General features: G+C 42.0%; 1 protein-coding gene across 2 annotated transcripts in view; it reads right to left on the bottom strand.

Moving 5' to 3' along the window:
• cdc14ab (cell division cycle 14Ab) overlaps positions 1–23,763 on the bottom strand; it is a 106,167-nt gene that overhangs the window by 40,543 nt on the left and 41,861 nt on the right. For both annotated transcript variants that reach the window (XM_060941219.1, XM_060941220.1), the window contains exons 6-9: positions 21,564–21,630; positions 11,535–11,597; positions 11,244–11,331; positions 6,701–6,931 (exon numbers count right to left, since the gene is read on the bottom strand). In XM_060941219.1, coding sequence (XP_060797202.1) covers positions 6,701–6,931; positions 11,244–11,331; positions 11,535–11,597; positions 21,564–21,630 — 449 coding nt within the window. The remainder of the gene's footprint in view (positions 1–6,700; positions 6,932–11,243; positions 11,332–11,534; positions 11,598–21,563; positions 21,631–23,763) is intronic.

Below are 23,763 nucleotides of genomic sequence, written 5' to 3'. Positions count from 1 at the left end.
TATAAACAAGTAATCGTATGGTTCCTTGTAAAATTAAGGATCAATTTCACTCATGAAATTAATCCTTAATTTTACTCGGCCCCATACGATTACCTATACAAACTGACTTCCTCACATTCTGCGTGACCTATCCTTTTGTAAACATTAAGAAACCGCACCCGTGCAATACTGAACTACAGGCAAAGAATGAGGCGCTGTGTCAGAGACCAGAAGAGGAGAAAGGTACAACAATGGCTCTAGAAACAGTCATTTTCTACAGTTATTTTACAGTTATTGAGGTAAACAGACAGGTGTATCTCTGCAGGGATCGTTTCCATGTTGTCAGACACTTATAATATTAAGAGCCTGTCAGCAGTGAAAACAAGCACTTTACTTTGATGCGGATGTTTGCCTGAAAGGATTACGCTGTCTAGCTGGTTTTGTGGTTGTGTTCTAACTCAATACTGGACTGATTTTAATCGGTTTTGTCCATAGTACATATCTGAATCCAAAGAGACGGGAAAATAGGGCCCAGGTTAAAAACTCCTGAATCTTTCCTTTAAGGTACACGTGCTAAATAATTTTTTTTTGCCCAATCGGTATAGCCAGCATCTTATTTAGACATAAAGCTAGTAACCGATGACTGCGAGTTGGCCTAATGGTTAGCATGTCTGCTGCTTGATTGGGAAATCGCAAGTTCTACTCGTGGTTGGGTCATACCAAAGACCATCATAAAAATGGTACCTACTGCCATCTGGCAAGGCACGCTACAATACAGATGTGAGTGGAGAGTCAAAGTCTCATGGTTACCAGAGGACTAGCCCCCCACTGTAACCCTAGCTGTATAGGCGAGAGGCTGAGGGCTATGGAAACGGAGATCGGCACGACCCAATGCACCCGATTGCATGGTGTGGGAAGGACTTTAGACTAGTAACAGATGAGCTACTGTACATCTACAAAGAGCATCTGTAAAATATGCTTGCCTAATTAACTAATAACATGTACGTAAAGTAGAGCCCTGCACTCCCGCGGGACCCGACGCAAAGCAGTGCGGCGCGGGACAAATTTTGAAAGCTCATTGCGGGCGCGGGCGGGAGGGGGAGTGCACAATGCAGGAGCGGGCGGGAGAGGTGATAAGCTGCAGTCCCGCTAACTAAAAACGTGTTTAAAATAAAATTTATAAAATTACTGCACTGAACGTGAGCTGTAGATATTTATGCTCAAATCCACTCAAAGTAGGGGGCGGGGCACCATCACGCTGCGTCTTTAAATTATATGAATTTCTTATAGGCCTACTTGTATTTCCTAGAATGTAAATGTGAGGAGTGACACATAAGCTATGTGCAATGTATAATATTCCTAATATCCACTGTAGATTTTGGTAGGTGTGTTGGGTCTCTCTGTAAAGCCTCAGCTGCGCATGCCACCTGGCAACGCACACCCTCGCTACGCGCGCTAGGTGAAGGATCGGTCAGTGGAGAGCTCAGCTAAGCTCAGCATGTTTAATTCCCCAAGCCAATGACAAAAATTTTCGTGAGAAATAACGCGAACGTCTGCATCATGCGGGATTTGCAGGCGGGAGCGGGATAAAATATGGCAGGCGCGGGCGGGAGCGGAACTGAAAATCATAATTCTTTGCGGGAGCGGGACTGCACAATGCGGGAGCGGGACTGAAAATTATGTCCCGCGCAGACCTCTGACGTAAAGTATGGGAACTTTTGACTATAGTTGACAAGAATTGCCATTTAATAATATTTTCAGATTTAGTTTTTGTGGTTTGTTACATTCTAGAAAGATCAGGAAAGTTTGTTGGACATGTTACCATAATCTACTATGAAGCTAAAATGCACAAAACAAAACAAAAAAAAGGAAAAATGGAGCCCTTCAAGTTGTTTCATTATAATTGATTTTCAGTTAAAATAGTCCTTGATAAATTCACATATGTAGGTGTCCAGGTTGTAAATTCCTTCGAGAATCTTTTTAGGGCAAACTCTGAGCCTCTCCCTACTAGAACCAAACAAGATCTAAAGCACTGGTCGCTACTTCCTTTATCTCTAGCTGGACATGTTAATTCAATTAAAATGAACATTCTCCCCAAATTTTCATCTCTCTTTCAATGTATACCAGTTTATTTAACAAAATCATTTTTCCGAAGATTAGATGGGGTAATATCTGAGTTCCTTTGGCAAGGACGGGCTCCAAGACTTCATAAAGTGTACTTAGAAAGACCAAAGAACCTAGGAGGACTTGCGCTCTCCAACTTTCAGTACTACTACTGGGCTTACAAATCTACGTGCGTTACATCACTGGTTACAGGTTGACAACCCAAACGATACTGCTGCTTGGCTGAAGATTGAATCAGTCTTTTATAAACCATCATCGCTCCCAGCACTCTTATATCCTTTAGGAAACTCTCCTACTATACACTACGTTAAAAATATTTTAGTTAAATCTACCCTCAGAATCTGGACGCAATTTAAAAGGCATTTTAGCATATAGTCTTGATTGCCCCATGCCCCCATTCAACAGAACCATTCTTTCCCTCCATCACTAATGGACAAGGCTTTCTCAGCATGGGCACAAGCAGGTATCACTTCTTTCAGTGATGTGTATATTGGTGGAACTTTTGCCTCGTTTCAGCAACTAACAGATGTCCTTTGAATAAAAGTAATTTTCAGTATTTGCAGATCCATAGCTTTGTCCAAGCCAAAACTTCTAACTTTCCTTTTAAACCAGAAAATACACAAATAGATACATCTCTAAAACCAGTCCATAGTGAAAAGGGCATATCATCCTGTATGTATAGTAGGATTTGCTCTGAATACAACCATACGTTATCTTCCACTAAGAATCTCTGGGAACGGGATCTTGGAAAGGTGCTTGATGAAGACATTTGGGAGAAAATCTTGTATTGAGTACATTCCTCCTCTTCCTGTACCAAACACGGTCTCCTACAGTTTAAGATTCTCCACCGTAGGCACTGGAGTAAGGAGAAGCTCTCGAAAATATACCCACACACAAGCCCCCTTTGTGATCAATGCATCAAGCCCCAGCCTCTTTAATACACATGTCCTTATCTTGCCCCTCTCTCCACAACTCGTGGACTGAAATCTTCAATATTCTATCTACTATTTTAAATGTACCTTTTGACCCTATTCCAGTAACTATTTTGTTTGGTGTGCTACCCTCTACCCTACTGATGCCTAAATATAAAGGCTGACTTCATAGCATTCACCACTCTATTAGCTAGGAAGATTCCCATCTTACTGAGATGGGAATCTTCCACTCCACCAACAGTCTTTCATTGGTTAAGAGACCTTTTGTCCTATTCCCAGCTAGAGAAGATGAGGGCTACGTTGCATGGCTCCACCACAAAATTTTACAGGATATGGAACCCTTTTCCTGAATTTCTGGAATCAATTCAGTTCCCCTCTGCCACTTTATAAATCTATATAGTTGTCATCTATATAGTTTATTAGTGTAGATAACACTGCACAAACCCACCTCCTTTCTACCTCCTTTGTAAGCAAAGCTTCTTTTATGTTGGCCATAATATTATTCACCAGGGGCGATTCTAGCATCTGATCTTTGGGGGTGCTTAGCCCCCAGAGCTGACAGAGGCACCTGGCTTGAACGACAGTGTTTCCACGTTTATTCCGCATTTAGACAGACTTAACTAGACAAGAAGACTAGACTAGACAATTCTGCAATGTTTTAACAGAAGCTGACCCAATAAACTATGATATCTACACATTTACAACCACTGACAAATATTTACGTTATATTTTTAACAAGACCTACTACTGCATTTGTAATGTTGGAGCTATTCATTTTGAACAGTGGTAATTGTTAATTAATGTGTTTTTGTGTTTTGTGTAATAATAGTGTGTATTATTATGATTTTACATTAGTTTACATTAGTAAACGCTATGTTACATTAAGTACAAAAGTATCTCGATATGGATGATAAATGTCGTTTTTATCATTCTGTTCATAGACCAGGGAACATCAATATTGCATTATGCATATTATTGTGTTGTGTTTAACAATTGTAACTCCAGTCCGTATCTTCACATCTCGCTATGCCAATAATACTCAGGTGCTACTTCGAGTTCCTCATCGGCGTGGAATCCAGTAAAAAAAAAACAACAAAAAAAAACACCATGTCGTAGCAAGCACTCGCGCGGACAGGCAACCCAATCAGAGGGGACGCAAGGAGGAGAGGTATTTTACTGGCCATAGAACTCACATAACAGGTGAATTCAAGAACACACACACACCCGCGCTGCCGCGCACACATTCATTGCGCAGTGCGCAAGGGCACTTATTTCTGAAAATTACGTCCAAAAGCAGTGTTTTTGAGGGTGCTGAGCTAGGGGGTGCTGAGCTCGTTTTGGGGGGTGCTTGAGCACCCCCAAAAATAGGCTAAACACGCCCCTGTTATTCACAAAGGCCCCTTTTTAATTATTTTATTTATTATTATCGTCTGTTTTTTGTTTGTGTGTCTAATTTGTAATCTGTATTACGTCTGTTAGTGTACAGTGGGGCAAAAAAGTATTTAGTCAGTCACCAATTGTGCAAGTTCTCCCACTTAAAAAGATGAGAGAGGCCTGTAATTTTCATCAGAGGTATACCTCAACTATGAGAGACAGAATGAGAAAAAAAAATCCAGAAAATCACATTGTCTGATTTTTAAAGAATTTATTTGCAAATTATGGTGGAAAATAAGTATTTGGTCAATAACAAAAGTTCATCTCAATACTTTGTTATAGACCCTTTGTTGGCAATGACAGAGGTCAAACGTTTTCTGTAAGTCTTCACAAGGTTTCACACACTGTTGCTGGTATTTTGGCCCATTCCTCCATGCAGATCTCCTCTAGAGCAGTGATGTTTTGGGGCTGTCGCTGGGCAACACGGACTTTCAACTCCCTCTAAAGATTTTCTATGGGGTTGAGATCTGGAGCCTGGCTAGGCCACTCCAGGACCTTGAAATGCTTCTTACGAAGCCACTCCTTCGTTGCCCGGGTGGTGTGTTTGGGATCATTGTCATGCTGAAAGACCCAGCCACTTTTCATCTTCAATGCCCTTGCTGATGGAAGGAGGTTTTCACTCAAAATATCACGATACATGGCCCCATTCATTCTTTCCTTTACACGGAGCAGTCGTCCTGGTCCCTTTGCAGAAAAACAGCCCCAAAGCATGATGTTTCCACCCCCATGCTTCACAGTAGGTATGGTGTTCTTTGGATGCAACTCAGCATTCTTTCTCCTCCAAACACGACAAGTTGAGTTTTTACCAAAAAGTTCTATTTTGGTTTCATCTGACCATATGACATTCTCCCAATCCTCTTCTGGATCATCCAAATGCTCTCTAGCAAACTTCAGATGGGCCTGGACATGTACTGGCTTAAGCAGGGGGACACGTCTGGCACTGCAGGATTTGAGTCCCTGGTGGCGTAGTGTGTTACTGATGGTAGCCTTTGTTACTTTGGTCCCAGCTCTCTGCAGGTCATTCACTAGGTCCCCCCGTGTGGTTCTGGGATTTTTGCTCACCGTTCTTGTGATCATTTTGACCCCACGGGGTGAGACCTTGCGTGGAGCCCCAGATCAAGGGAGATTATCAGTGGTCTTGTATGTCTTCCATTTTCTAATAATTGCTCTCACAGTTGATTTCTTCACACCAAGCTGTTTACCTATTGCAGATTCAGTCTTCCCAGCCTGGTGCAGGTCTACAATTTTGTTTCTGGTGTCCTTTGACAGCTCTTTGGTCTTGGCCATAGTGGAGTTTGGAGTGTGACTGTTTGAGGTTGTGGACAGGTGTCTTTTATACTGATAAGTTCAAACAGGTGCCATTAATACAGGTAACGAGTGGAGGACAGAGGAGCCTCTTAAAGAAGTTGTTACAGGTCTGTGAGAGCCAGAAATCTTGCTTGTTTGTAGGTGACCAAATACTTATTTTACCGAGGAATTTACCAATTAATTCATTAAAAATCCTACAATGTGACTTCCTGGATTCTTTCCCCCATTCTGTATCTCATAGTTGAAGTGTACCTATGATGAAAATTACAGGCCTCTCTCATCTTTTTAAGTGGGAGAACTTGCACAATTGGTGGCTGACTAAATACTTTTTTGCCCCACTGTATATGTATATCCAAGTTTAACATGAGTGTACTTCTTGAAATCTGGCCTAAGTCAATGTTTATAAGTTTGTTCTTTTACTGCCACCTTCATCCTGACATTAACATTCTGTTTGTATGATCATATGTGCACAATTTTATTTTATTTTTTTTACTGTGTACTGTCAATTGTAATAATGATAAACCAATAAAAAGAGTTGGTAAAAAAAAAAAAAAAACATTTTCAGGAAGGATTTTCATTTAATAATGAAGCATGAGGAGAAATATGTGAAATTAATGAATGTACAGCTCTACAAATAAAAGGATATTGTGCATCTCCTATATCTGTTGTGTTAAAAAAAAAACCACATTTGCTCATTCTGAATAACGTATTTCTATTCAGTTACATCCCCAATGTAAAGATATAACCGTCCACAACATGAATCATTTTCAATTCCATCCAGAACGCTGTCATTAAAACCAGCACAGAGCACCATCGCCCGATCAGCTGCTCATGTTTCTGATCCAGCTGCGCCACCATGTGGCCATGTCATGAACAGAAAAACAGGATAAACTAAAGTGTGAGGCCTTTAAGAATCCTCTCACCTTTGCAGTGGACAGCGACGGCACCATCCGTGCTCTCGCAGATATGCAGAAAGCGGCGCATGATGATATCGCTGGGCGTGCTGCCGTCCACAAAGAACAGGTCATAGTGGTCAAAGCCAGCATCTGTGAAGCGCTTGGCATCATAGATCTTCTTGTTGAGGCGGACGATGGTGGTGATGTTGTGCTTACGAAAGTATGGGAAGTAAGCCTCGGGGGCATGGAGGGGATAGCCTGCATTAAACAAAAAGATTTTTTTAAAATAGATTTAAAATAAGAGAAAATGTATCGTACCAAACCTGGTAAAGATTACATACTGGATATGATTGAATAGAAATTTGCCAATTTTTTTCTTGCATTTTCTACTTTAAGTTTTATTTTTCAGTTATTCACCATTAAAGCATGGAATTTGTAACTAATTTGATGCTAATAGGAAAGGTTATGAGAGTGAGGAATCAATGTGGCCCCATCAGCAGAGTATGAGAGTTTAAAAGGGGTTAAACTGGGTAATTTATTGCACTAAGAGCTCAATCCAACAATCGGCCATAGTACACCGCAACCCCACTATAATGAACTCTTTTACTGCAAACTTTCGTATTTAACAAACGGGCCTGGAATTTGGTCATTTTAGGGGCAAGGCCACTTGGTCTTTTGCGCTGTCAATTTTTTGAGGGCACGAAGGCCAAAAGCCAGGGCACCAAGGCCATAAAATAAAACAATGATTTTAAGTTCACGTTTATAATGAATTTAATTTAAGGACTAATGACTCTTCTGAGGAAGATTGGAGTCCCAGTCAAAACTATCAAGCAGGTAAAGAAACATCTCCTACACTATTATGTCTGAAGATAAGAAAATATTGAGCACATCTAAACTTATCAATCCATCACTCACTTCAAAAATTGTAAAACTTAAACCTATATCCTCCCATAATTTTTGTTCAATTGACACTGAATGTGCAAGAGCATCTTCAGACTGTACTACTACGCAGATTTTTGATGAATCAAAATTGAGCCTGGAGTTTATCAAAATGTTTGACTGTAAATGGAACGTATACTAGCATGCAGGCTACTGATTAACCCATAAGAGCCCAGACCGATTTCTCAATCAAGGAAAATTATTGAGGAAATAAAATGAACTAAACAGATGACAAAGAAAACATTTCTGACCTTTTATTTTTTAAAATGGCACTTTCATGTCTCAAGATCTGAAATATTAAATTGCAAATTTGCAGAACACTGCAACACTATTACACCGTTAACCCCAAAGTTCATTCTATGCAAACAGTTTGAGTAAATACCACTTTTAAAGATTAGTTTTATTGCATTACTTAAACAGTGATTATATGAAGAGTATATGAGAGTCATTGGGTGTACTCATTTTTGTAATTTAAACAAACTTAAACTATCATGTTTTACCTCAGGCCACAGTGCTGCCCTGCCGTGATTGGCTCAAAACTCAAGACAAGTCTGTGCTTGCTTGGCATAATTATTACTGGGGGGTAAATGAATAAAAGTAAATGTTAATGTAATGACGCCAAAAACAGTGAGATAAAATCTCTTGCGATGGTGATCTCGTCAAGATGGCAGCAGTTACACTCCGGTTAAATAGCAAAAAGAAACATACAATACTAGTAACAAAACAATGCTAACTGCATAGATTAAAAAAGTGGCTATGAACAGACAACAGCACATATCACGCATCATATTACGGCAGGAACAAGCAGTAGTAACACCCATGACCTTACGCTTAAAGCTCGACAAAGGAAAAACTTGACAGCAAGCTAATTAGCATTTGTTACCGGCTACAGTCAGTACTCAGCACGTTAAAAGTGGGTCAACGTTGTAACGACATAACGTTACTGTACAAGCAATGCTTATTTAACGGTAACAAACTTAAGCCCTATATGTTGAAATTCCTATCTTATTCGTTCGTTAATTTATCACACAGTCTTACCTCAGTCAACTTCTTCCCTCCTTCTGTGAAAATTCAACGTCTCAGACGCAGACACAAGTGGGCATTCTTGTTTACAAGATGCCACATCTGAGTCACTGACAAATCCTGAATTTCTGTAAAGACAACTGTCCAGAGATTTATAAGCACGCAGTGCTTCACCACTGAACAGCGAGGGAAAGTTAATGAGGTAATTATACACATCCGGGTATTCCGCTGGCAGTTCAAAATCCGGTCGTGAAAACTCCGTCCGGTAAGCCATAAGGGTCACTAATCTGTAGATCGTTTATTTTAGACATCTCATTATCTCTAGCCGCTTTATCCTTCTACAGGGTCGCAGGCAAGCTGGAGCCTATCCCAGCTGACTACGGGCGAAAGGTGGGGTACACCCTGGACAAGTCGCCAGGTCATCACAGGGCTGACACATAGACACAGACAACCATTCACACTCACATTCACACCTACGGTCAATTTAGAGTCACCAGTTAACCTAACCTGCATGTCTTTGGACTGTGGGGGAAACCGGAGCACCCGGAGGAAACCCACGCGGACACGGGGAGAACATGCAAACTCCACACAGAAAGGCCCTCACCGGCCCCGGGGCTCGAACCCAGGACCTTCTTGCTGTGAGGAGACAGCGCTAACCACTACACCACCGTGCCGCCTTGTTTTAGACATATATCTAGTTATCTGTTCATTAGAAAAATGAGCCGTGTAGTCCGTCGGTTGAAATTGATCCATTCTGTACACGAGTGCAGCAGTATTCAGCGGTGTTTTTGACCGACAAGATGGCGGTTGTGTACTTTCCGGTCACGTGACTGCAAGATCTCTATAGTGACTCGGAAGAAGAAATTTGTGATGAGGAGAAAATGCCTAAATTAAAGCAGTCCAGGATTACAAGTTTCTCGGGCAAGTAAAACTGATGGGACACTAGTACCGTACTTTTACTAAGTGAAAGTTTACAATATTCGCATTATTTTTATGGACATTGTGTCACAGCCGCATGCACAATGACTTGCCTCAAACTGCTCTTCACGTCTGCGCTGAGGAGTAACTGCCATGCACCTGTGGCTGATCAGAACGCAATCACAACATACGCTTAAAGACTCTGAAAACGCACAGACTTTGCGAAGCATACATGCTGTGCCTTGGGTCTCTGTATTGCCCTTCTGGTTTTGACTTTGGTTTTGTGTATTTGGATTCTGCCCTTCTGGTTTTGACTTTGGTTTTGTGTATTTGGATTCTGCCCTTCATTCTTGCCTCGGCTATTCCGTTTGTGCCTCGCGCGACCCTTGCCTGTTTCCTCACTCTGCTTTCACATTACAATTTGGAGCTGTTTACTGCCTGTTTGTAAATAAACACTCTTTCTGCAATTACATCCGTCCAGCCACCTCCTTTACATGACACACTGAAAAGAGTAATGTATTTCCTTCATAAATATGTAAATGAATTAAACAAATATAAATTAAACACAGTTGGTCTTGTTTTACGCAAGAGTGAGTGTTTGGTGTGACAAGCGGGTCCATTTCAGCATTACGAACTTTTCAGGATAACGAACTATTTGGACGCCCCCCAAGGAGTTTGTTATAGCAGGGTTGCAGTGTACAGTCTGACATGCAGTTCAACTCCAATTTATCGGCAAATATGATAGGGGCAGGAAAATATTTTTGATAACTTGAATATCCACAAATGACCTAAAATCTGACTTTTGAATAAGTTTTGTGCAGATTCTTGGATATTTAGCTCCGATGTCTAACCAGAATTTATGTTTTTTTTTCATTAATCATATGATGCTGGAAATTAGCAACAAGAAAGTAAAAATGACGGGTGAAAAACCAACATGACTGAGATGACAAACATTTTGCTTCATTTAAGCTTCATAGCATAATTTTGCTTCTTTCATACATTTATTTCCTGAAAGAGGCAACAATTGCAGTTTGAAGTGTCTAGAAATAATGGTAATATTATAATTGTTTTATGATAATCTAGCAAGAACAAAGATAATTGTGTTTATATTCACAATGTTTTCACTTGTTCTGCTGTACCTTTTTGCATTGTTGTTCACAGAAAATTTGTTGTGAACCAGGACTGCACAAAACATTTACGTAAATAAATAAATAAATAAATCTATGACTAACTCGCAAACTTTTGCTTTGCTACACTTAGCCCTGTACGCACTAGCGGTAAGAAAACAAATTGAATTGTCCTTAAAGGATTCTGAATGGATGCACAGTTCTCCATAATTGGATTTTCTTTCAAAGAAATAAAATACATTTTATTTTTGGCCAGGACAAGATTATAGACACACTGAGAATTGTTTTATAATTGTATTGTGACAATCTGAATCAAACTCATTAAATCAAAGAGACTCAAGTGTCATTATTATAACAAACGATGTAAAGATGCAAGCCAAGGTCACTAGTTTGGATGGTGGGCGTCAGTTTGGATAACTGCATTTAGCAACACAGAGTAACAAGGAAGTAAATCAAACTTGTTTGGCTGCAAGGCCACTGGTGTGCTCACGTCACACAACATGCATCGGCTCCCTTAGATACCACTGTGCAAGGAACACAGAGGCAGGCAGAGCTGTGATTACCGTTTTCTACTTTACTCTTTGGGTGCGGCCCACTGAAGGCCAGGAATTTGCTGGGGACGATCCAGTTGAAGTCTCCGTTCTCTACACGCTGGAGACAAACGCGAGAGAGACAGAGTTATACAAAGGGTTATGAAAGTTATAATTCTGAATTAATCATGTTGCAAAAGCAGGATATGGCAGTACAGAGAGAGGTTAAAAGGCCAAAAACGACTTCTAAGTTAAAGCTGGCCCAAAGCACAAAATACATGTATGGAACCCAGACACTGTAACTCCATTACACTTTCCAGATACCTCATAGTGCTCATACTCAGTTACGTCAAACGTCTCAAAGTTCAAGAAGCCGTGCTGTAGAGCCTTAAAAACACACACAGAAAGAGCACATCACACATTGTTCATTTCATATTTAAAAAATAAAAAAATCAATATTTGTAAATAAGCAAAAGCTTGAGACAATTTGCAAATCTGATCGTGTGACTTTTCAGGGAGTAGACCAATAAACTTCAAATTTGTTTATCAGCAAATAATCAGTCAACGAATGACAAGGTGGTGTGTTACTATCTCACAAAAGCGTAAATTCCTCTCTGCTAATTACTTTCCCATGTCAGAAAACTGTTACAAAGCACTGAGTGAAGACTCCTTTCATAAATGTTAACTAGACGGCTCCTTGTAAATCAACAGTTACACAGCTTGTGAACCATTGATGTGGACTATCAGTCATACACATCCCTGTGAATGAGCTGTTACCATAGAAACAAGAACATATTAGAATGATCACATTAAAATAAACCTGTGATTTGCAGCTGCAAAAAACCCCAGAAATTTTATTGTTTTTTGAAAAATACATGCTCATTTTTAATTTGATGTCAGCAACACGTTTCAAAAAAGTTGGGACAGGGGCATGTTTATCACTGTGCTGCATCACCTCTACTTTTAACAACACTCTAAATGTTTGGGAACTGATGAGACCAATTACTGTAGTTTTGAAAGAGAAATGTCCCATTCTTGCCTGATATACAGTGAGTTGCTCAACAGTTCAGGGTCTCCTTTGTCATATTTTGCGCTTCATACTGCACCAAATGTTTTAAATGGGAGACAGGTCTGAACTGCAGGCAGGCCAGTTTAGCATCCAGACTCTTACTACGGAGCCATGCAGGTTTAATATGTGCAGAAGGCAGTTTGGCATTGTCTTGCTGAAAGAAGGAAGGCTTTCCCTGAGAAAGATTTTGTCTGGATGGCAGCATATTGCTCTGAAACGTGTACAATGGGGAAAATAAGTATTTGATACACTGCCGATTTTGCAAGTTTTCCCCACTTACAAAGAACGGAGAGGTCTGTAATTTTAATCGTAGGTACACTTCAACTGAGACAGAATCTAAAAAAAAATTAATTAAAAATCCAGAAAAATCACATTGTATGACTTTTACATAATTAATTTGCATTTTATTGCATGAAATAAGTATTTGATACAATAGAAAAACAGAACTTAATATTTGGTACAGAAATCTTTGTTTACAATTACAGAGGTCAGACATTTCCTGTAGTTCTTGATCAGGTTTGCACATACTGCAGCAGGGTTTTTGGCCCACTCCTCCATACAGATCTTCTCCAGATCTTTCAGGTTTCGGGGCTGTCCCTGGGCAACACGGAGTTTCAGCTCCCTCCAAAGATTTTCTATTGGATTCAGGTCTGGAGACTGGCTAGGCCACTCCAGGACCTCGAAATGCTTCTTACGGAGCCACTCCTTAGTTGCCCTGGCTGTGTGTTTCGGGTCATCGTCATGCTGGAAGACCCAGCCACGACCCATCTTCAATGCTCTTACTGAGAGGAGATTGTTGCCCAAAATCTCACAATACATGGCCCCGTCCATCCTCCCCTCAATACGGTGCAATCATCCTGTCCCCTTTGCAGAAAAGCACTCCCAAAGTATGATGTTTCCACCCCCATGCTTCACGGTTGGGATGGTGTTCTTGGGGTTGTACTCATCCTTCTTCTTCCAAACATGGCGAGTGGAGTTTATACCAAAAAGCTCTATTTTGGTCTCATCTGACCACATGACCTTCTCCCATGCCTCCTCTGGATCATCCAGATGGTCACTGGCAAACTTCAAACGGGCCTGGACATGTGCTGGCTTGAGCGGTGGACCTTGCGCACGCTGCAGGATTTTAATCCATGACGGCATAGTGTGTTACTAATGGTAATCTTTGAGACTGTGGTCCCAGCTCTCTTCAGGTCATTGACCAGGTCCTCCCGTGTAGTTCTGGACTGATCCCTCACCTTTCTCATGATCACGGATACCCCACGAGGCGAGATCTTGCATAGAGCCCCAGACCGAAGGAGATTTGACAGTCATCTTGAGTTTCTTCCATTTTCTAATAATTGCGCCAACAGTTGTTGCCTTCTCACCAAGCTGCTTGCCTATTGTCCTGTAGCCCATCCCAGCCTTGTGCAGGTCTACAATTTTGTCCCTGGTGTCCTTAGGCTGCTGGGCCATAGAAGGTTCACGCTGCACGCTGCATGCTGCACGCTACACGCGTGTAAAGAAAAGTGGACAAACGTAGCATGACTTGCTCTGGGCCATAGAACGGCGTTCACGTTGCACGCTGCACACTTCACGCGTGAAGCATGAAATGAACATGCACACTTTTTTCTAGGCGTGAAGACGGAAATTCCAGTCAATGCATGCGGTCACCGCCGCGCCAGCCAATCAGAACGGGTCTAGGGAGATAACGCTATGCTTTCAGGGGAAAACTTCAGAAAAAATATAATTGAATGGTATAATTGAAAAATAGTTCTTCATCGGGATTGTCAAGCAGATTATAGAATGTTCGGTGAAATTCACCACGGGTTTCTCTCAGAAGGAAGTGTTCTCGGCTCCAAATTCTGTTCCTTTTTCTCTTCCTCTGTCTCAGTAAAAGCAGAATGAGGCAATCGTCGTCATCCGAAGAGTCCATATTGTTGGTTACTCGGTCAAAGTAGAACAGACGCAACACGTGAACATCCAAGCATGAAGTTTAATGGCCCAGGGTCCGGTTCTTCACGTGAACGTGTAGCGTGCAACATGCAGCGTGCAGCGTGAACCTTCTATGGCCCAGCAGCCTTAGGTGGTGTTTACATTAGACCGTATCAGCGGATCATCAGATTAACGTTTTTAAAACGATTCGCGTGCACACAGCAACGCCAATACACGATTCGCGTGCACACAGCAACGCCAATACACGGATACGCTAATCACATGACTAATTAGACGGCACGCAAGTTGAAATGTGTCAGTGCGGCTCAGCGCTTCCTCCTCAGCGGCTGCGCTCCAAATCACTCCGCCCTGAACAGCGAGTGCCCTCTGGAGGGTGCGCACTCCGGCCCTGCACAGCTCACAGAGCACGCGAGTGAAGCGCACGAGCAGTGATTCGGGACTGAGCCGCTGTGTGTGTGATCCCAGTGCATATCGGGCATGCGAAAGTCACTCACCACTTGCAAGTGGAAGGATGGCAAGCCTAAAGACAATCATAACTACACAATGGGCAGCATTTGCATCTTACCATGAACAACATTAAGAATGACAAAGCAAAGCATTATATTCATACTTTTATACTCTTTAATGAAAAACAAAAAGGTGATACAAGGCGGAAACAATAGCAGGAAGTGAAGTCCGCGCCGTTTTTCAGCAGTTGCGTCACATGACCAACATGAACAACACCAGCGAATCAGGAAGGTGGATGTCACAGTGACGTTGTCCAATGACGACGTCAGCTAGAGTTCAGCACTGCGTTTCCTCGTATCTTAATGTTTACACAGCACCGGATCAGATACAAACTGGGTTGAATACGTGGGCCCTGGCGGATTCAAGTTGTTCCGCCTGTGGAGTCGTTTCCCGGCGTTTTAATGTGAACGGACAGTGCATCCGCGACGAAAACGAGATGGATACGGTCTAATGTAAACACCACCTTAGACAGCTCTTTGGCCTTGCCCATGGTGGAGAGGCTAGAGTCTGATCGAGTGTGTGGACAGGTGTCTTTTATACAGGTAACGAGTTCAAACAGGTGCAATTAATACAGGTAATGAGTGGAGAATAGGAGGGCTTCTTAAAGAAAAACTAACAGGTCTGTGAGAGCCAGAATTCTTGCTGGTTGGTAGGTGATCAAATACTTATTTCATGCAATAAAATGCAAATTAATTATTTAAAAAAAGTCATACAATGTGATTTTCTGGGGTTTTTTTTTTATTCTGTCTCTCACAGTTGAAGTGTACCTACAATAAAAATTACAGACCTCTCCATTCGTTGTAAGTGGGAAAACTTGCAAAATCGGCAGTGTATCAAATACTTATTTTCCCCACTGTATATATCATTCAGCATTAATGACGCCTTCCCAGATGTACAAGCTACTCATGTCATGTGCACTAATGCACCCTCATACCATCACAGATGCTGGCTTTTGAACTGTGCACTGATAACATACCGGATGGTCCCCCTCCTCTTCAGCCTGGAGGATGTGGTGTCCATAATTTCTAAAAAGAATTTCTACTTTTGATTCGTCGGATCTCGAGACAATTTTCCACTTTGCCTCAGTCCATTGTAAAAGAGCTCAGACCCAGAGAAGGTGGTGGTGTTTCTGGATATTGTTTATTGATGCTTTAACTGCCATTTGTGGCTGCAGTAATGAACTGTTTTCACAGACAATGGTTTGCTGAAGTGTTCCTAAGCCCATACAGAGATTTCCACTACAGACACATGTCTGCTTTTAATGCAGTGTCTCCTGAGGGCCTGAATCCAATGTCAGTTTTCAGCCTTGTCTCTTGCATACAGAGATTTCTCTAGAGTCTCTGAATCTTTTAATGATATTATGTACCATAGATGATGTGATCCCCAAATTCTTTAAAATTTTACATTGAGGAACGTTATTCTTAACTTGTTGCACTGTTTGCCCACGCAGTCTTTCACAGAGCGGTGAACCCCTGCCCAAATTTACTTCTGAGGGACTCAGCCTCACTGGGATGCTCTTTTTATACCCAATCATCTTACTGACCTGTTGACAATTAACCAAATTAGTTTTTTTTTTTAAGCATTACACAACTTTTCAATCTTTTGTTGCCCCTGTCCCAACTTTTCTGAAATGTGTTGCTGACATCAAATTCAAAATGAGCATATATTTTAAAATAATAAATAAAATTTCTCAGTTTCAACATTTGAAACGTTGTCTTTGTACTATTTTCAATGAAATATATGGTTTCCATTATTTGCAAATCTTTGCCTTCTGTTTTTATTTATGTTTTATACAGTGTCCCAATTTTTTTGAAATTGGGGTTGTATAGCTCTAATATAGCTTATGCTGATCAATATTTACATAGAATCATTGTAATCTCACTCAGCAACACATGCTCATGTCATGTCTTTTATCCAATGTCTCTGTCCATCTATCTGTCTAGCCATCCATCCAGCCATACGTCTACCTATCCATTTGTCAATGTCAATCCATCTATGTCCATACTTCTGTCTATCCACCCATCTGTCTTTCATCAATCCACTTACCCATCCACCTATTGATGTGTCTATCCATCCATCTATCTATCTATCTATATGTCATCCATGGCTAAAAAATATGTATGGACACATGGCAGAGATGCATTTGATTTGAGGTCTTGAATTCCGCTGTGAATTCAGGATAAGTGTTGCTTCATGTAACACAATTGTGAATTAGTGGCAGTACTTAATCATGTGAAAAATAAATAGGTAGCACTGGGAGCATTACATGGTGCATTAACATGCCATTACAAATATACTATTCAAAAAAAAGTAGGGGATATTGGATTTACAAGTAGAATGAAATGCAGATCATGAGGTCAGGAAGGAATCAAATGACAGAAAAACATTAAGGAAACATTTGTCAATTTATTCGAAACCCTGTGTACAGTCAGTAAAGGACAGATTCTCCAGAATAAGGGTCAACACAAACACAGGGTCACACAGCAAATTTACCACCATTTTGAAACCGAGTCAGTAGCGGGTAAAACCCCCTCGGCGTGGCATACTCCTAACGAGACGTCCCAGGTCATTTTGGGGAATGTCATTCCATTCCTGTTGCAATGCTGCAGCAAGTTCTTGGACATTGGCAGGAGGTTGTTCACGTTGGCGTAGCCGCTGTCCAAGCATGTCCCAGACATGCTCGATGGGGGAAAGGTCCGGACTGAGTGCTGGCCATGGTAATCTGGTGATATTCTGCTGCTGGAGGTAATCTGTAACGATCCTGGCCCTATGACATCTGGCATTGTCATCTTGGAAAATGAAATGGCGGCCATAACGACGTGCAAACGGCACAACATGGGGTGCCAAGATGTTGTCCCGGTAGTACTGCCCTGTGACATGTCCAGCAACAACATGCAAGTCTGCCGGCAGCAGTGATGCCTCCCCACACCATTACAGAGCCACCCCTATACGGATCATGTCTAATGACGTTAACGTCATGGAAACGTTCGTTACGTCGGCACCAAACCCTCCTGCGTCTGTCCAGGAAGTCCACAGTGAACCTCGACTCATCTGAAAACATTACATGGTTCCATCGGCGATTATCCCAGCGTTGATGATGACAACACCATTGGAGTCTGGCCCTAATGTGACGATCCCTCAAACAGGGAATGACACGAGGACGTCGGGCATGTAAGTGAAATCTGTGCAGTCGATTCCTGATGGTCTGGCCACTCACTACCAAGCCAGTATCCCTTCGAAGTTGAGACCTTATCTGATTTGCTGTTACCATACGACTTCTCAAGGCAATAGTGCGGATGAATCTGTCCTGAGCCTGAGTTGTTGCCCTTGGTCGACCGGATCATGGTCTATCCTGAACAGACCCTGTAGCACGATGTCTGGACCATAATCTGCTGATGACAGACTGGGAAACATTCAATGCTCTTGCCACAACGACCTGTCTTGTGCCAACCTGTAGCATGCCAAGGGCACGTAACCTCTCATCCTGTGTTAGACGGCGCATGGTCTCTGTTTAATTAATGACTTCAACCACTGATAATCTGATGCTTTCTCTTCAAAATCTTCCTTTGGAGTGGTTCTAACCTTCCAATTCAGAGTCATGTAAATTTGTGGCACGACCCCCTTGATCATCAGTAGCATCCCGTGCTGATCATGAGAGTGTCATTGATGTGTTTGGGTGATGAATTTCTTTGGAAATGCTTCCTCAGTAAGGAACTATACAACATGCTTTCGTATCCCTTTGTATATGTGAAAATTTGGATCTCAAAATAAAATATCCCCTACTTTTTTTGAATAGTATAGCTTGTTAAAATAGCAGGCTGATTCACTGCCTGCTAATTAACGCTCGCCACAAACATGTCACAACCATCCGAGCCACATTAACAGCAAGCCCCTCATCAAGCACATCCTCTGATGTTCATAAGTGTGGCATGTTTTAATAAAGCCAAGCTGGAGGAGGAAAATACTGAAGACAGGAGAAAAGGAACGAGGGGTTTGTTTGTCTAAGGGCATGGAGTTCATTTTCTCAGGGGGAGTGACACTGTGCTCGGAGACTCTACGAGATGGAAAAATCTGTGGAAGAATGTGAGTTTTTTTTCTGCCAGATATTGACAGAGTGCTTCCTGCACTGTGAGATGAGCTCACATGGAGCTTCCTGCACTGAGCTCAGTCTGTGTGGGTGGAGCCACGTGGTGGAGCCAAGTGGGCAGAGCGAGAAACACAACCACACAATTATTCCATCTTTTTTTTAATCATGGTTACATTTTTGCCATCTTTAACTAATTAAACAAAAGACACTGAGACTAGAGAACTTCAAGCCTCTATTTTATTCTTTCAATAGCTCTTGCTCCATCCTACCTCTCTCCATTTCTCCAACTCTCTCTTGCTCTATGCTCCATCTCTATAATGCTTTCTTGCTCTATCCCTCAAGCTCTTTTGATCCATCTCTCCATCTCCATAGCTGTCTCTCTACACATTTCTCTATCGCTCTCTAAACACCTCACGCCATGTCTATCGATCTTGCTCCATCCATCATTCTATCGCTCCACCTCTATAGAGCTTGCTCCATTTCTCTCTTCATATCGATAGACCTCACATCACTCAATTTTTGTAGATCTTTCTCCATCCCTACAGATCTCGCTCCATATCGATAGACCTCACGCCATCTCTTTCCATCACTCCATCTTTGTACATCTCGCTCCATTTCTCTCTCTCCTTATCGATAGACCTCACTCCATCTCTCCATTTTTGTAGATCTTGCTCCATCTCTATAGATCTCACTCTATTTTTTGCCCAGATTGGATTTGCCCATCTTGACGGTTCACATTCATAATTACAAGTGACATGTATCTAGTGTGAACACATCTGTCCTCCAAAACGTGATCACATTGATAGGTTTCTGCACGAGTCGTCTGCTTCACCAACAACAAAAAAAGTCATATTCGTGAGACGACTCCTGGTATTAAAACCAATTAAATGGACGTGCTAGTAGTTAGTGTTTGTCACATTTTGCTCGGGAGGACAGCAAACAATTTGCGAGCTGTACAAGATCAGGTCGAGAAGGCAAAAAAAAATAAAAATCCAGACAGCTAGCTTTGGCTGTTTAGCTACTATAGCTCTCCTCCATTGTTGCTTTGCAAAGCTGCTGGTGCTGGCTGATAAAGAAAGAAAGTGCTCAGTGTGTGTGTATAGGCAAAAAGCCACAAATTCTGATCTGACCGTTCTCATTCATGTCACATGGCTACAAACTGATACATATCAGATCTAGGACCACATACAAACGTGACTCAAATCTGATTTGAAAAGACTGGATTTCTGTCTCCACACCGCCCTGAAAAAAAAAAAAAAGTCAGATCTGTGGCACATTAAGGCAAAAAAAAATTAGATTTGAGTCACTTCAGCCTGGTAACGTGAACATAGCCTACATCTATAGCTCTGACTCCATCTCTATCGCTCTCTTGCTCCATATCTACAGATCTCTCTCAATCGCTCCATCTTTATAGCTCTCACTCCATCTCTCTATTTCTCCATGTCTATAGTTTTTGCTGCATTTCTCTTGCCCTCATCTTTGTAGACCTCTTTTCATATCTATCACTTAATCTCTATTGCTCCATCTCTACAGGTTTTTAGTTTCATCTCTCTTTCCGCTGTTCCATCTCTCTCTCCAGCTCTCACGCCACATTTCTCTTTATTGCTCTCTAGCTCAATCTCTCATTCCATAACTCTTTCTATCTCACTCCATCTCTATAGCTCGCTCTCCTTTTCCATCACTACATTGTGAATGATCTCCAGGTGAAGTGAAATCTGCTAACAGCCTGATGTTAACAATCTAAAAGTCTAAAGTCCTTCCCGCACCGTATGGCACATAGGGCGGCGCCGATCTCAGTTTCTGTAGCCCTCGGCCTCTCGCCTATTACATAGCTAGGGTTACAATGGGGGGCTGGTCCTCTGGTAACCACGAGAGTTTGACTCCCCACTCACATCTGTAGTGCAGCGTGCCTTGCCAGACGGCAGCAGGTAGCATTTTTATGATGGTCTTTGGTATGACCTGATCGAGAGGCGGACATGCTAACCACTAGGCCAACTCGCGGTACAATGTTAACAGTGATCATGTAATTTAAGAAGAATGGGGAGTATCATGGCCTCTTTAAAGAGCATCTAACAGACACACTGTGGCAGCGGGGGTGTGGTCAAGCGTCGGTCTGTGACTGGAGGGCGGAGTCAGGGAAGGTAAGTGGCAGAATCACTGCACGTGTGTTTGTGTGCCTTCCCCAGTGACCGCGCCCTATTTAAGGAGAGAGCGAGAGCAGAGGAGAGCTCTCTCCCGAACCAGACACCTGATGTGTGTGTGAGCGTGTCTGTATGTATGTATGAGAGACCACTGAAAAGTGTGTAAAAATAAAAGGGTTACGAAACTTAGTTCTGGCCTGCCGTCTTCTGTGCTCCTCCCACTCCTATGAACTGCCAAACACACACACACACACTTTCTGCGTACGTTTACAGAAAACCAGTCTGGATACATTGCTGCATGTTCAAACCTTTCAGGTGTGGTTACCTAAAAATGCACCAGGGCTGCATTTTTTTGCTCAAACCTCAACTGCTGTACTCAATCAGCGTCATTCAGACAGCACATGTGAAATGTCTGCAACACACACATGACATATCCACCTCGGTGGAAAATCCCTGCCTTTCACCCATTTCTGGAACCAGTGCTGAGTGTGTCTACTCTGTGTGTGTGTGTGTGTGTGTGTGTGTGTGTGTGTGTGTGTGTGTGTGAGAGAGAGATTCAGATTTTTGAGATGCATCGCCATTTGTTAACGGTTCAGACTCCTCACACCTCTTACCTTCCTGATGCCATGCAAACAGTCCAGAACAGTCAGGTTGTATGTGCAATTTCCAAATGATGCATCCCTAAAAAAAAAGAAAAAAAACCACACACAAAGCACATGATAAAGTGAGAACAAAAGTGTCAGGTATTGGCTTCTTATTGTCGCAATCCATCACAGTGTATAATTCATCACAGGTTAAAATGCATTTCGGTTTATCACTGTGAAAAATGTTAATTATTCTACAAAGTCCTTAAACAGTGATCACATAATACATGAAATCAATGGCCATACTATTTTTTTTTCTATTGCATGTTTATTCTTAACACTGAATAAAGCAAATATTTCTTTAGTACAGCTTTCTATTTTGTGATATCTTCAAATAATTACAATCATTACGAGCAGTGTTGTCACAACAATCATAAAAGTTATCACTTACTATCCATTTTATCCACTGAAAAGGACAAAAACAAGAGAGGCTGGTGAGGGAACAACTGTTTATTGCTGCTATAATACACTAAGTAACTTTAAAAACGCACATTGATAAAACTTGCTGAATTCGTGCTGAGTTTATCTCAAGAAGAAAAGAAATATATCACAATGGAAAAATAACTTCGTTCCGCCCGAATAAGTTCCAAATCTGTGCTCAAATCAGAATTTAAGGGAGTTGTACTCAATAACGTACAATATGACTCGGGGAGTCAATGACATGGACAGGCTTTAATTTTCAAACAAATTTTGCATACACTGTACACACACAATCTTGCCTATAAATACCCGGGGGAAATGATGGGGAAATTGTCATTATTGAAGATGCCACGCCTAAGCCAAAATCAACGTGAACAGGCCATCGGGATGTTGCGTGCCGGAAGTACACAGACAGAGGTCGCCCGGCACTTCGGTGTTCATCATTCGACCGTTTCCCGTTTGAGTCAGCATTACAGACAGACAGGGAGCACCAGGGATCGTCCACGCCCTGGTCAGCCTCGAGTCACGACGCCAGTTCAGGATCAGCACATCAGGCTAGCTCACCTCCGTGACAGATTCCTGACACTCTCAATCACTGCTGCTGAGACCCCTGGACGACACAGACCCAGAATCTCCAGCATGACGGTCCGAACATGGACCAACTGTCACTTTGAATTTTTTTTATTGTGAATTAATTCTTGAGTTTGACAATAAATGTCCTTTATCGATGTTTCAAGATGTGTGTGCATTACATACAATATCATAAATTTCAAATATATGCATGGATCTAAAGTGATATCGTGTTGAATTCCATTGTGCGTTTTTAAAGTTACTTAGTATATATGTGAAAAGTTGTCTAACTTTGAATCTTACTATAAACGGATAAAACGTGCAACATGGCGTTCATTAATAAATAAAGGATTGTCATCCTTGGCAAACTACCGTGGTTAAACAGGAATAATACTGGGGGCCATGCTGTTATAGAAAATAATAAACTTTGAGGGAGTAACAGTAACAGAATGGTTCAGACATTGAAACTTTTTTTTTAAAAATTAGATTCCCATACCGGGCGGCACGGTGGTGTAGTGGTTAGTGCTGTCGCCTCACAGCAAGAAGGTCCTGGGTTCGAGCCCCGGGGCCGGCGAGGGCCTTTCTGTGCAGAGTTTGCATGTTCTCCCCGTGTCCGCGTGGGTTTCCTCCGGGTGCTCCGGTTTCCCCCACAGTCCAAAGACATGCAGGTTAGGTTAACTGGTGACTCTAAATTGAGCGTAGGTGTGAATGTGAGTGTGAATGGTTGTCTGTGTCTATGTGTCAGCCCTGTGATGACCTGGCGACTTGTCCAGGGTGTACCCCGCCTTTCGCCCGTAGTCAGCTGGGATAGGCTCCAGCTTGCCTGCGACCCTGTAGAAGGATAAAGCGGCTAGAGATAATGAATGAGATGAGATTCCCATACCATGAACATGTCAATTACAGAAGCCACTACCGTGTCCAACACTACACACCCTTCAGTTTAATCCACACAACTACAGAGGTGTCTGGTCTCTGTGGAGTCTGAATACTCTTCGAAACCCAAAACTCCAAGCAGAATAAAAAAGCCTGGCCTCATGTGCACCGAGTGAAATAAAAATAGACCAGGATTCAGGGGTTTTAAACACCTGACCCAGATGGGGAATGGAACATTGCTTTTAATGAAAGCAAAGCAGCACTCTGTCAAAGAACGACAATAATGGGAAGAAGTGTGCAGTTTTTC

Source organism: Neoarius graeffei, chromosome 15 (assembly GCF_027579695.1).
Source record: "Neoarius graeffei isolate fNeoGra1 chromosome 15, fNeoGra1.pri, whole genome shotgun sequence".
NCBI lineage: Eukaryota > Metazoa > Chordata > Actinopteri > Siluriformes > Ariidae > Neoarius > Neoarius graeffei.
This window is presented reverse-complemented; position numbering and strand designations above follow the sequence as displayed.